This window comes from Montipora capricornis, chromosome 10 (assembly GCF_036669925.1).
Source record: "Montipora capricornis isolate CH-2021 chromosome 10, ASM3666992v2, whole genome shotgun sequence".
In the NCBI taxonomy this organism is placed as follows: Eukaryota; Metazoa; Cnidaria; class Anthozoa; order Scleractinia; family Acroporidae; genus Montipora; species Montipora capricornis.
The window spans coordinates 12,113,479-12,125,808 of NC_090892.1; the positions used below are offsets into that span (position 1 = coordinate 12,113,479).

General features: G+C 41.2%; 1 protein-coding gene across 5 annotated transcripts in view; it reads right to left on the reverse strand.

The window, feature by feature from the left end:
* LOC138019438 (threonine-rich protein-like) overlaps positions 1–10,820 on the reverse strand; it is a 26,273-nt gene extending 15,453 nt beyond the window's left edge. For all 5 annotated transcript variants that reach the window (XR_011126158.1, XR_011126157.1, XM_068866230.1 and 2 more), the window contains exons 1-4: positions 10,709–10,820; positions 6,193–6,298; positions 5,182–5,565; positions 1–29 (exon numbers count right to left, since the gene is read on the reverse strand). The exon at positions 1–29 is cut by the window's left edge and continues 424 nt beyond it. Coding sequence is in view for 3 of the 5 variants with exons in the window: in XM_068866230.1 (XP_068722331.1) it covers positions 1–29; positions 5,182–5,565; positions 6,193–6,298; positions 10,709–10,735 (546 nt within the window). In the remaining 2 variants the exon portion in view is untranslated. The remainder of the gene's footprint in view (positions 30–5,181; positions 5,566–6,192; positions 6,299–10,708) is intronic.
* Between the last annotated feature and the right edge of the window lie 1,510 nt (positions 10,821–12,330).

The window sequence follows — 12,330 nt, forward strand, 5'->3', positions numbered from 1 at the left end:
TGTCAAGTTCCTCAGATGGACGTTCTCTACTGTCAAAACAAATGACATACTTAATAAGCTATGGAAGGCTATCTATTTTTACACTACATTTGCCGCAAAACAACAAAGGCAGTTCCGGGTCGGTGACGCTATGACGTCAAGTGAGTTTCCCGTGCTTGGTCATCGGGCTCCTGCAGGAGTCTTATTCGCGGGAAATTCGATCTAAAAATAAATCGGTCTGTGAAAATGCACTACCTAAAGCCTTGTCCAAACGCTAAATGTTTGGCGCCCAAACACCATCAAACATTGTTTGGTGACCAAACATTTTACCGTTTGGCCACCTTGTTTGCTGCTGTTTGATCATGCTTGAGAAAAGCTGAAGGCCATCAAACATTCCATTAAAAAACTTAAAACATTTCCTTTGTTCTCGTGTTTGATGGTCGAAGTTTTGTTCGTTTGGACAGCCGTATCAAACATGTTTGGCGAGCGCGTGCGTACCACGCTTGCTCAGCCGCTTGTATTCACGTGTTGTTTACGTATTTGTGACCCATAGTTTTTGGCTTATGGAGTTTGATCTGTAGATTGCGAGAAGTCCCTTCATAAATCAAATGATTCTGCTTTTGCCTGGTTCCTCATCGGTTGTCCGTATGCTTGGGTGCCTTACGTGTCTTCTGTAGACATTCTACCATGTCCTTTTTCTGATCATTGCTCTCTTTCTTTTTCATGGGCTCTCCCCAACTCCGTTCCTCCGGGTCCGGGGTTGTGGAAGCTCAATCGTTCTGTTTTGGATGAGGCCGAGTACATCGACCTCATCTCAACTTTTTGGTTCTACTGGCAGTCTCGTCATTCTTCTTTTTCTTCCCTCACTGGGTGGTGGGACAGCGGTAAATCCCATATTAAACGTATAAGTATTAAATATTGTGTAAATCGTAGTAAAAGTAAAGTAGTTGAACGGGATATTTTGTCTAAACTGGCTGCCCATTTAAAAGTTCATGTTGATTCTGGTTGTCTTTGCTTTCTTCCTGTTTTCTTTCTAGTCTTTCTCGTCTTCGTGCTCTTGATCTTGAGGTTGCTCGTGGAGCTCAGGTTCATGCCCGGTTGAGGTGGGCGAGTCCTCCTCTGCCTACTTCTTCCGGCTCGAAAAGAAAAACGGCACTGACGGTAATATCTCAGCGCTGAGAACTAGTGATGGTACTTTGGTTGCGGATAAGGATGGGTTGTGTGATGTTTTTCGTTCTTTCTATTCGGATCTTTTCTCTGCTGCTCCTTGTGACTTTAATGCTCGTGCTGAGCGTCTTTCCAACATTTCTTCGGTTTTTCCTTTTGATGATAGTGAGGTGTGCGAAGGTCTTCTCAGCCAGGAGGAGTGTTTTGCGGCTCTTCAGGGCATGGCCCGTGGTAAAGCTCCTGGTTGTGATGGCCTTCCCATGGAATTCTATTTAAAATTTTGGCATGTTTTGGGTTTTGATTTAGTTTGTTTTGAATTCTGCGTTTGGTTTGGGCTAATTGTCTCGCTCTCAGCGCCGAGGTATCATTACTTTATCTTTTAAGAAAGGGGATCGTCTTGATCCCAAGAACTGGCGTCCAATCTCCCTGTTGAATGTCGATTATAAGATCGCTTCTCGTTCTATTGCTGCTCGTCTTCTTAAGGTAATTCATTTGGTTGTAAATAAAAATCAGTCTTGTGGTGTTCCTGGCCGTTTTATTGGTGAATATGTTGCTTTTCTTCGTGATGTTGTTGATTTTTGTTCTTCTTCTGGTGCTCCTGCTGCTCTTCTCTCTCTTGATCAAGAAAAGGCATTTGACAGGGTTGATTGGACGTTCCTACGTTCTACCTTATACGCAATAGGTTTTGGGCAGTCTTTGTTGGGTGGGTTAATTTATTTCATAATAATGTTAGTAGTTGTGTAAATATAAATGGTCATATTTCAGATTCTTTTAAGTTATCTCGTGGGGTGAGGCAGGGATGTCCCCTGTCCCCTCTCCGTTATGTTTTAGTCGCCGAGGTTCTTGCCTGTAATATCCGTTCTAGTGCTTTAATTTCTGGTTTGTCTCTTCCTGGTTCTTCATCATCTTTTCCTGTTGTTTCTGCTTATGCTGATGACACTACACTGGTTGTTTCTTCTGTTCCTGGTATTTTGGCTGTCTTTGATGTCTACTCTTTGTATGAGAGGGGGTCGGGGGCTAAACTAAATTATGGTAAATGTGAAGCTTGTGGTTGGGTTGTTGGAACGGTCGCACTGACTCACCGGTTAACATTACTTGGTCGTCGGTGAAGGTGAAGGTGTTGGGGGTTTTTCTGGGTTCGGGCAATCTTGAGGAGGACAATTGGAGGCCGCGTATCACCGCGGTGGAAAATGCTTTGAACTCCTGGCGTCAGCGTTCGTTATCTTATCATTCAGTAAGGGCAAGGCACTTGTTATCAATGCCTTGGCCCTTTCCCGTGTGTGGAACGTGGCCTCTCTTATCCATGTTCCCCGGTGGGTCAGTGTGGAATTAAATACGTTAATTTTTAAGTTTTTCTGGAGCGGTAAGCGGGACTTGGTCGCTCGTCGTTTGCTGTTCAGCCTTCTTGTTTGGGTGGTTTTTCTGTCGTTAATTTTCAGTGTAAGGTTATGGCTCTTCATGTTCAGTGGGTTCGTCGTTTTGTTTCTTCTCCGTCTTCATGGGTCTCTTTCATGGTTTTTTGGTTTTCTTCCGGCTTGCCACTCCTCCGCATCTCGTTTTTTCTGCTCCGCTTTGTTTTTCTCCGGATTCTCTGCCTCCGTTCTATCGTTCTCTGTTGACTGCTTGGTGGGCGTGTAAAGGATCCCTTACAGCGTCTTCTTTGGGTATTGGTTCGGGTATTGATTTTTGTCCTGTTTCTGCTATGTCTACGAAATCTGCTTATTTGTTTCTTTTGTCTGAAAATGCTGACTCTCCTCATTGTGAGAAGTTCTTTCCTTTGTTTGGTTCTCTTTATTGGGCTTGCACTTGTCGTCAGCTTTTCTTTTTTGATTTGGATCGTCCTGTTATTGATTTATGTTGGAAGGTTTCACACGGGGTCCTTTACACGGCCGAGAGGCTTGCTGACTTTGGGCATGCTTTTTCTACTGCTTGTTTTTGTTTTGCTCCTGTCGAGTCTCTTCAACATCTGTTTTTTCACTGTCCTCTCGCTGTCAGTGTCTTGTCGTGGCCTCACTCTATTATGTTCTTGGCTTCTCCTCTTTGTCCTTCTATCTTGGTTCGTCATGTGCTTTTTGGTTTCTCGGCTGATGGGTTGTCTGTGGTTCCTCGGGTTTTTGTTTATATGCTAAATGTTTGCAAGTTTTGTATTTGGGGGGCTCCGAATCATTTTCGTTTTAGGGGCGTTCGTCCCTCGGCGGTTGATGTAATGGAGCGTGTAAAGTCTCGGGTCCGGTTTAATCTCCCTTTGTTTTTCCGTCGTTTCCGGTCTGACCGTCGTCGTCGTTATTTTGTTCGTCAGTGGGGTGCTCGTGGTGTGGTGACTTCACTACATAATGATGCTTTGGTTGTTCATATTTAGGTTCTCGTTTTGTGTTTCGTTTGCGTGCCCTGCGGCCGTTTTTCTGGGGTGAATCAACGTCTTGGCGATAGATGAGTCTGTTGCCGGGCGGCCTTTTATTGGTCGCTTTTCACCCTTGTGCGGGGACGTGCTTGTTTTGGTTCGTCCAGTTGTTTTTGAGTCTTTATTGTTGTTTTTGTCGAATTGTCATTTAGGAGTGTAAGTCAGCCGAGGCATCTCCTAGATGCAATTCTTCGTTTGTTTGTCTTTTGTTCATTGTTGGTAGGGGCAGGGTTCGATTCCCCGGCGAAGTTGGCTTGTTGGTGCACCCCCCGTTTGAGGTGAACCGTTGTGTTTGACGGATTAGCCGTTATGTCTGGCGGCCATTGCACTCACCCTACCGGGGGGCCACCCATTCGCCTTAAACATAAAAAAAAAAAAGCAATCGAGCGGCCTGCTTTTATGAGGCAGTCGTATTCTCTTCCCAAGCCTCCCTCGGTCATTTTATTTGTTTGCGTGACAAAACACAATTGCGTCAGAAAAGCGGACCGCTTGACTGATTTATTAAGGGCTGCTCGCAGTCTATTTGATCTGAGGTAGATCAAACATTTTTAAACCGTTTGGCCAGTCACTTCAACATCAGCATGTTTTGTCACCAAACAATATTTGATGTTGTTTGGTCGCCAAACATTTTCCGTTTGGACAAGGCTTGAAAAGTAAATAGAACTTACTTTCTTGGGACTCTGCCTTGTCACGCACTGATTAATAAAACGATGCATTTGAGGATGACAGAGGAGCAAGTCCTGGAGTAAATTAATATAATCGGTGTGTCTCAAAAGAACTAAAGAACTTAATAACATCGGGTGTTCTCTTTTCGTAAGGTTCAGCTGCTGTTGCATGTGCGGAAAGTGGAGGGCTCAGTTGCATCGTTGCCGAAATCGATGTGAACAAGCTCAGATCAATTCGACGAAAAGTTGTAAAATCACGTGAAAAATCACGGCGTGAATTGTTAGATCAAAAGCCCTTCGTAGAGAAATATCTTCTAAGGCCTTACGGTATTCTATGGAAAGACAGAGTTCATGCATAATGACCATATCTTTTGTACGTGGCACTTTCTGCCACAATAAAAACAAGCAAAAACTGTTTCTTCGTTGATTAGAATCAAACCCTGCAAATTACCAGGCCGATCTTTTTTTTTTCCTCACGTTCTATGATGTTATTATTTCAGATATGCCTATGAAAATTTCCATGTTCCTTTACAATTTGCGGATGAAGGAAACATGGAAAGATGAAGGAAACATGGAAATGTCCATGTTTATTTGCAAAATTTATTTAAAAGGAGCACGGGAATTTTCAAGTTCCTTCGAATTCTGCCTTAATTTTATTGCTGAATTGTGATCGCGTTTGTAGGAAGCTGGTGTAGTAATGCCCACTGAAAGGTCTGGTCAATAAATTTGGTAGGCAATTCACTGCTCACAAACATAGTCCTTTCGATTCCACGCTTTAAACAGAAATGGAAACGAATGCCACGAAGGCTGTAGTTATCCGAGCAATAGGGTTGCACGCGAAACGGCTCCATTGAGTTTTCCGAAGCACTTACTCTACGGAGTGAGCAGGCCAAGGCCAACCTTCCATGGGAGACTAATTAAGTCAAATACATTTATCAGTTCAAAATGCAAGGGATACACTTTACTTACTAAGAGGTGTTGTTGCTGTTATTGGCGTAGTTGACGCTCCCGTAGATGGCCCTCCATCAGTTGTTACTCCAATCGTCGTGGGTGCATCGGTAGTTAGGATTCCAGCATTACACAAGCTCACATTGCAGCAGACCTGAACGCATGATTGAATATCGCCGGTGGACTTAAGAGCACTGCATCCTGGATTAAAATCGCAATTAGGTTCGGTGAGATTGAAACATTGTCTTGTGAAGATCGTTGTGAATGTCGCAAGACTAAAAGCCTCAAGAGTAGTGCAGATTTCGCCTGGAGCACATTGCACTTCTACCTCAGAAAGGGTGCATTCTCTCTCGGTGTCTCCCATGCATTCTGCACATGTCAAGTTCCTCAGATGGACGTTCTCTACTGTCAAAACAAATGGCATACTTAATAAGCTGTGGAAGGCTACTTACTGACTTGCAGGTGGTTAGCGAAGTATGCGGTGCTTTGGTATGAATTCAAACCAAAGGTGATGTACTCAGAGTGTTTCCACCAAAAGGGTTGGACCACCTCGTTGTCGATGAATCAAACACCAAAATTTGGTACATGATAAGTTGAAAGGGGTAGACGGACCACTGTGCTGAAGCTGACCTTTCTATCGTAATTTTTTCGTATATTTGTTGTGTTACAGCAATAAATTTTCAGAAATTATCGAAAAATGGGATTATTTTTTGAAAAACAATTTCTCCTTGAGTAAGTAGAATGTCTCTTACCAGGATCCCAGAGGAGGAGCGAGCAAGCCCCATACAAAGCCAAAGCAAAGCATTTTTTACAGACGAATCTATTTTTGGACCACATTTGCCGCAAAATAACAAAGGCAGTTCTGGTTCGGTTAAGCTATGACGTCAAGTGAGTTTCCCGTGATTGGTGATCGGGCTCCTGCGGGAGTCTTATTCACCGGAAATTCAATCTTAAAATAAATCGGTCTGTGAAAACGACGTGACAGGAATATATGGGAGTTGCTCGCCCTTACTAAGGGGCTCCTACTCTTACTTAGCTCTAGTATGAAGTCACTCCTTTTCTTTCTTTGTTCATCGAGTTCTCTCAGTGGTGAAGCAAAGGGCGACGACTCCGTGGTCACCATGCAAGTTGTCAGAACCTATTTAAACATAAAGGTCACTACTCTCACGATATAAACGACCGAGACAATAACCATGACCATTGCCAATGGACAATGATGATAACTGTGGCGATGGCAATGGCAATGACAACGACAATTATAATGGCAATAGCAATGACAATCCAGTGTCGATAACAAAAAATGGAAATGAGAACGACAGTTATAATGATATGGACAATGGCAATGGCAATGGCAATGGCAATGGCAGTGACAATGGTAATGGCAATAGCAATGGCAATGGCAATGGTAATGGCAAATAGCAATGGCAATGGCAATGGCAATGACAATGACAATGACAATAACAATTTTATGACAATGACGTTGGCGATAGCAATTATAATTCAGTGTCAATGACAAAATAATGGAAATTGCAAAAGCAAAGACAATTATAATGACAAGGACAAAGACAATGGTTATGGCAATAGCAATAACAATGACAATGACAATTTTATGACAATGACGTTCGCAATAACAATGACAATTCAGTGTCAATAACAAAAAATGGAAATGATAACGAAAATTGTAATGACAATATAGCAAAGACAATTGCAGTGGCAATCAAAATTTGACAGCATTGTATCAATTCAATAACAATGGTACCTGGCATTGGCAAAATCGATAGCAACAACAGTGGCAATGACAATAATAGCTTGGTGACAATAAAATGGAAACGACAGTGAAAATAATAATGGCAATAGCAAAGTCAAAGACAATGACATTGCACATAACAAATAAATAGATTATTAAAACTTATTGCAGTCTTGGGGCAACTGAATTACAGGTTGAGTGCGCTCAGTAGACACCAATACAATACACATAACAATAAAATTTATCCAGGCTTAAACTTGATTGTTACAAATCTGCTTAATCTATCAGTCCTGGTGTGGAGAAGACGATGCTGACGACCAGATCTAAGCGAGTAATGGGCACGTATATCTATTAGTCTCCCGTTTATTAGGGGGTACAAGAGATGATCTGGCAAAATGCCCGCAATGAAGCGAGTGCACAATAAGGACAATAAGTCACGTCTCGCTGCAACAGAAGGAAGGCCTGCGCTAGCTAGTGCCACCTCGTAACAAACACCAGGCCAGATTATAGACACCGCCCTACCCTGGACATTTTTCAGGGCTGCAGACAGGTACTGTGGAAGCCCTCCATACACCACAGCAGCATATTCAATAACAGATCTTATCAGACTAAAATAGATGGTGATTATATCCGAAGGCGAGGCACCACATTTTTTTAAGCTGTCCAAGGGCGTACATAATCACAGTGCGCAACCCAGGTAAGATCCTCTGACACGAAAACACTGAGCAATTTAAAGGATGATGCTTGCTCGATCTGGAATCCACCCACCACAATGGACTGGGGCACGCAACTATTGTATTGAAGAAAGCCAAAGGTCATGGTCTTGCATTTGCGCGGGTTGATGTTCATGTTGTTATTTACGGCGAAAACATGAATATCATCTACGATGTGATTCAACAGAGATGGAGATTTCCGCAGGACAATCTCCTTCACAGTCAAATCATCAACGTATTTCGCACGAGAGCACCAGGATGTTACGAGGTCCTTTATCATGACCATGAAGAGGACCGAGACCAGCTTGGTCCCCCAATGGGGGTGGCCTGGGACCTATCCAGCAGAGATGCAGCTACCCATCTGAGAAGACAGTTATGAACTCCACCAAAATCAGAAAGCTTCCTAATTAAAATTGTGTGATCGATGAGGTCAAAGACTTTCTCGGAAGTCAGCAAAGAAAAGCCTTGCGTAGCACTGACCTTTGTCAAGTGCTTCTAATGCCAAATGTAATAAGTATACCAAGGCATCAGAAGTGGATTTACCAGAATCCGCAAATTGTTTTGCGTCAAGCTCAGCAAGGATGTTAGGCAAAATGCGCGCAAGTGAAACCCTTCCAAACCTTGACAACATGGCACGTTAACGAAATGGGGCGAATGTCGTCCTCAATACTCTTAGGCGGGGGTACTTTAGGTAGAGGATGGACAATTGCGATTTTCAGGGCAGAAGGAATGTGTCCTTCACGAAGCGACGCGTTATAAGGATGAGCAATAACCGGCGCAAGCTCGAACGCAAAAGTCTAACAGTGACAGTTAAGTGTCCACAGTCACAATGCATTTAATTATTTTAATCCGGTAGGATATGACATCAGCTCGTCGTCTGAACCAAAGTTAAGCGATTGCCATAAGCATGAGTAGGCTTGCCATGCGAACGGTCCGTTCGAACACCAAAATCAACCCGCCAAACTGAATTTTATTCAAACAACCAACGAGCTACCGCCGTTTACGTCTTACGTTTAGTCACGAGGATCTCCTTTACGTCAGTGCATTTTATTGATAAGCCAACCTGAGGGCTTTATTGGCTGCCGAAACTAGTTCTTTTTGCGTAGTGTTTGCCACATGTGAACAACAAAACAATGTTTGTAACTGACATGGGACGTTTGAAATACAATTTATGCAAGTGGGTTGGTTTTTTAATATTGATGCGTTTTTTGTTCTTAGTCCTACTTATCAGCATTTCCTTCATTGTTGCCACTACTTTAATGTAGTATCTATCACACAAGAGAGTAGTGCTTTCCGTGCATTCTGATTTGCTAGCTACAATCCTCGCCAAAAATCCTTGAAACACTCCTTTTCCCTGGACAGTGTTGACATGACATTTTACTGTTTGACTGGCTACAACAACATTGAAAAAGGGAGGGGGACGAAAACCGTGCGAGAATGTTCCATAGTGTTTAAAGTTTTTTGTCGAAGATTGCCTAAAGTGGCGGGAATTTTTTGAACATACACAGATGAAGTATGCGTGATGGTAACAGAAGTGTAAAGTGCAAACAAACGCTTGTAAACCTCACGGTTTATCATTAGTTTTTGCCTTTTATCGTATTCCTAATTCGTATTTCTCGTTTGAAAATCAGTTTGTAAAAGACATTACTTCTAATTGAAATGAATTTTCAAAAACAGTTTCAATGCCATCGTGAAATTCAGCCTTTTCACAACGGTTAAACAGAACACGTAATAAAATAAGATTGTCAACAGACCAACTTCTATTTTGACAACGGTAAAGTTTACCGCACGTGAGTCAACTGAGGCAAAAAATGCACAGTACATAGACACTGGTTTATTTTTTACGAACAGTGTTAGGGCATAAATCCTACATTTCTAGGTGCCACAAACGACTTTTACGTGAAATTCTGTAGTGCATCTGTTGCCAAAGCATAATGTCGTCACTGACTCATTTAAACATGTCCTCTCTTGGATTTCGGTAGATCAGGACTGTGTAGCAGTATCTTAAGCAATTGAGCGATCACTCGTTGCGAAGCAGTCTTTGCGACTGCTGAATTCTGGCAAGGGTCATTGTCTTGAATGAAGAGTCTTGTATTATTTCCTTTCTTTGATTCCAAAAACATTTGCTCAGAAGTCTTATCAATGAAAGACGCAAAAAATTTCCCGTCATATGTTCATATTCGTGTCAAATTATATGAAATCACCACTAAAAACTTGACTACCTTTTGACTAGTCTTGCTAGAGTTGGAGAACGAGGGAGAGAATGATCTTGAGCTGATATATTTAGGGATGTAAGGTCAAATCAGTGAATAGTCTAAATTTAGTTTGGCTTTTACAATAAATCTGTAATCTAGCATAAGTAAATCGTCATCCCATTTATCACGTTTGGCAGATCATATTTGTGATTATATCAGACGCGATTTGTGAGCTCTGGACTTCTTTTGAGAGCTTGAAAAAGTTAACTTTTCAGTTGCCTGTAAAGATGTCAAGCCAAGAGAAATCTGCCTGCGCCTCGCAAAGGCATGAATCCTTCCCCGATCATTTCAATGTTACATCACAAAAAAATAATCTTTATTTTTGTCCAAACAATCAGTTTCAAATATTTGAATAATGTGAAAGATCTTTAATCATGGAACAAATATGTTCTTCCTTGATTGCCATTACGGAAGAAATTATGGTTTTTCGCTAACTAGCTCGTGACATTTCTTTCTTAAACGGAAAAGAAATAGGAAAATGAAATATTGTTAATTTAATGAAAGCCAGGATAAATGATTAACACCCCAAACCAATACATGTTTGAGTAATAATATCTTCCTAACCACTCCTGCAAATGCATCAATAAGGTGAAGTAACTAGTGAACAATTATCATGACAAAGTTTGTCTTAAAAGGATACTCGTTTTACGCATTCGTTTCAAAAGAACTTCGCAATTACACTTACGCAAGCTATTCGTAACTACGTTATGTCAAAGCTTCACGAATTCATGATCACCTTCATGGTATTCGTAGCAAGACAGGAATTTTGATAAAGACAGACTTTAGAATTGTGAGGAACATAAAGCCCGAGGACTTAAAATAAGGATACTTACCACCACAGAAAGCTGAAACACCTTCATGCTTGCAAGGAGGTTCTCTCCAGCTGTGCCTTCTTTTGCGATATTTCGTTTTCTCTACATCCACAATACACACGAACGAATGAAAAAAAAAATAGAATTAGACGAGTTTTCTTAGAGCCAATATAAGTATTCCAGTATTGCTTACCTCTTGAATATATGATATCAATTTCTTTGTTCACTTTCTTTAATATCATTTAAGGTGGCATCACATAGTTTCCAGACCGCGCGCAACCTGGTATCTAGAAAGTGGCTGATGGCGCGAGCTTTAAAGTTCGCGTGAGCGACGCGTGGCTCTCGCACGCGGAAAGTAAACAAACATGGCTTCCTAACTTTGCAAACTCTTTTTTCGTCAAACGTTTGTGGACGTATCATCTTTTCGAAACGTTTACCTATCCGTAAGAAGGCTGCAAATGCTTTGGAGACCATGGGAAGGTTAAAAAATTCATTTCCCACCTTTCTGAACAACTTATCCGATTCTAACGAGCATTGACCTAGGGACACAGCCGTCCTTGGAGTCGTGAACGCTACGGAAAACAAGCAAAAATCATCGAAGAGGGATTCCCATATTTGTAGACCAAGTGAAGAAGATACTCCTCCAAACTTTGTCCCTATTTGCGAAGAGCTCGAGGTTGAGCTGTACATTAAATAACAACAACAAGTTAATTTTTTTCTTAAAAAGATTAAATAACAATTTAGACCGACCCACAGGTAGCATAGCTAATCGAGGGAGGTCGTTCAACAGAGTTAACTACATTTATGTAACATAAAACAAAAGAGAAAAAAAGGGAAAAGCGTGAATCTATATAAAGTTAAATATAGAAGAAGTAACATGACGTGAGAAATTACAAAATAAGGACGGTATAATATATCTGATATTTCTTTAGTTTCGACATGATTTTATCAATTTCAATGTCGTCATCTTAAGTTATTAATAGTATATTTCTCATCTTATAATTGAAACTATTATTTGACAATTTTCTTATTCTTTCAGCTATCTCATTCCAAACGTTTTAGCAAATACGTCAAAAGCGTTCTTTTGCAAGTCAATTCTACAGTGTCTTGTATAAACACTTTGAGATGTTGATGAACGAGTAGAATACCTGTGTACACTTGATGTTCTACAAAAGAGATCCAAAATATTTGGCTGTGCCTGTTTAGCATTAACAGCATACATTAATTTTGCAACTTCAAATACATAAAGCTCTCGTTCCAAATTAAATTCAGATCTATTTGAATCAAACTAGGTGAATTTAATTAACCCAGGTTATTTATCAAGTGTTTGAAAAGGGATTTTCGTTATGGCGTGTGGTTGAAAAAAGGGGCACGGTTTTTTTAGGGGGGTTGAAAACAAAATAAAAAACCAAAATTCCATCCTCCCACTTCCTCTCTACTCTCTTCCTTTCTTTTCTTACTCTCTTTCTGTCTGTCCCTATCCCTCTTAACCTTCCAACCCGCTGATCCATTCATCATACCTACCACGACTTTATGTACCCTTGACCCATTCAATTCCAAATGAAACAGAAAGAAATCTCATTGAATTGCACTTACCGAATCTTGAACAGGGCAATTCTGACATCCATTAGTATTGAGTCCTT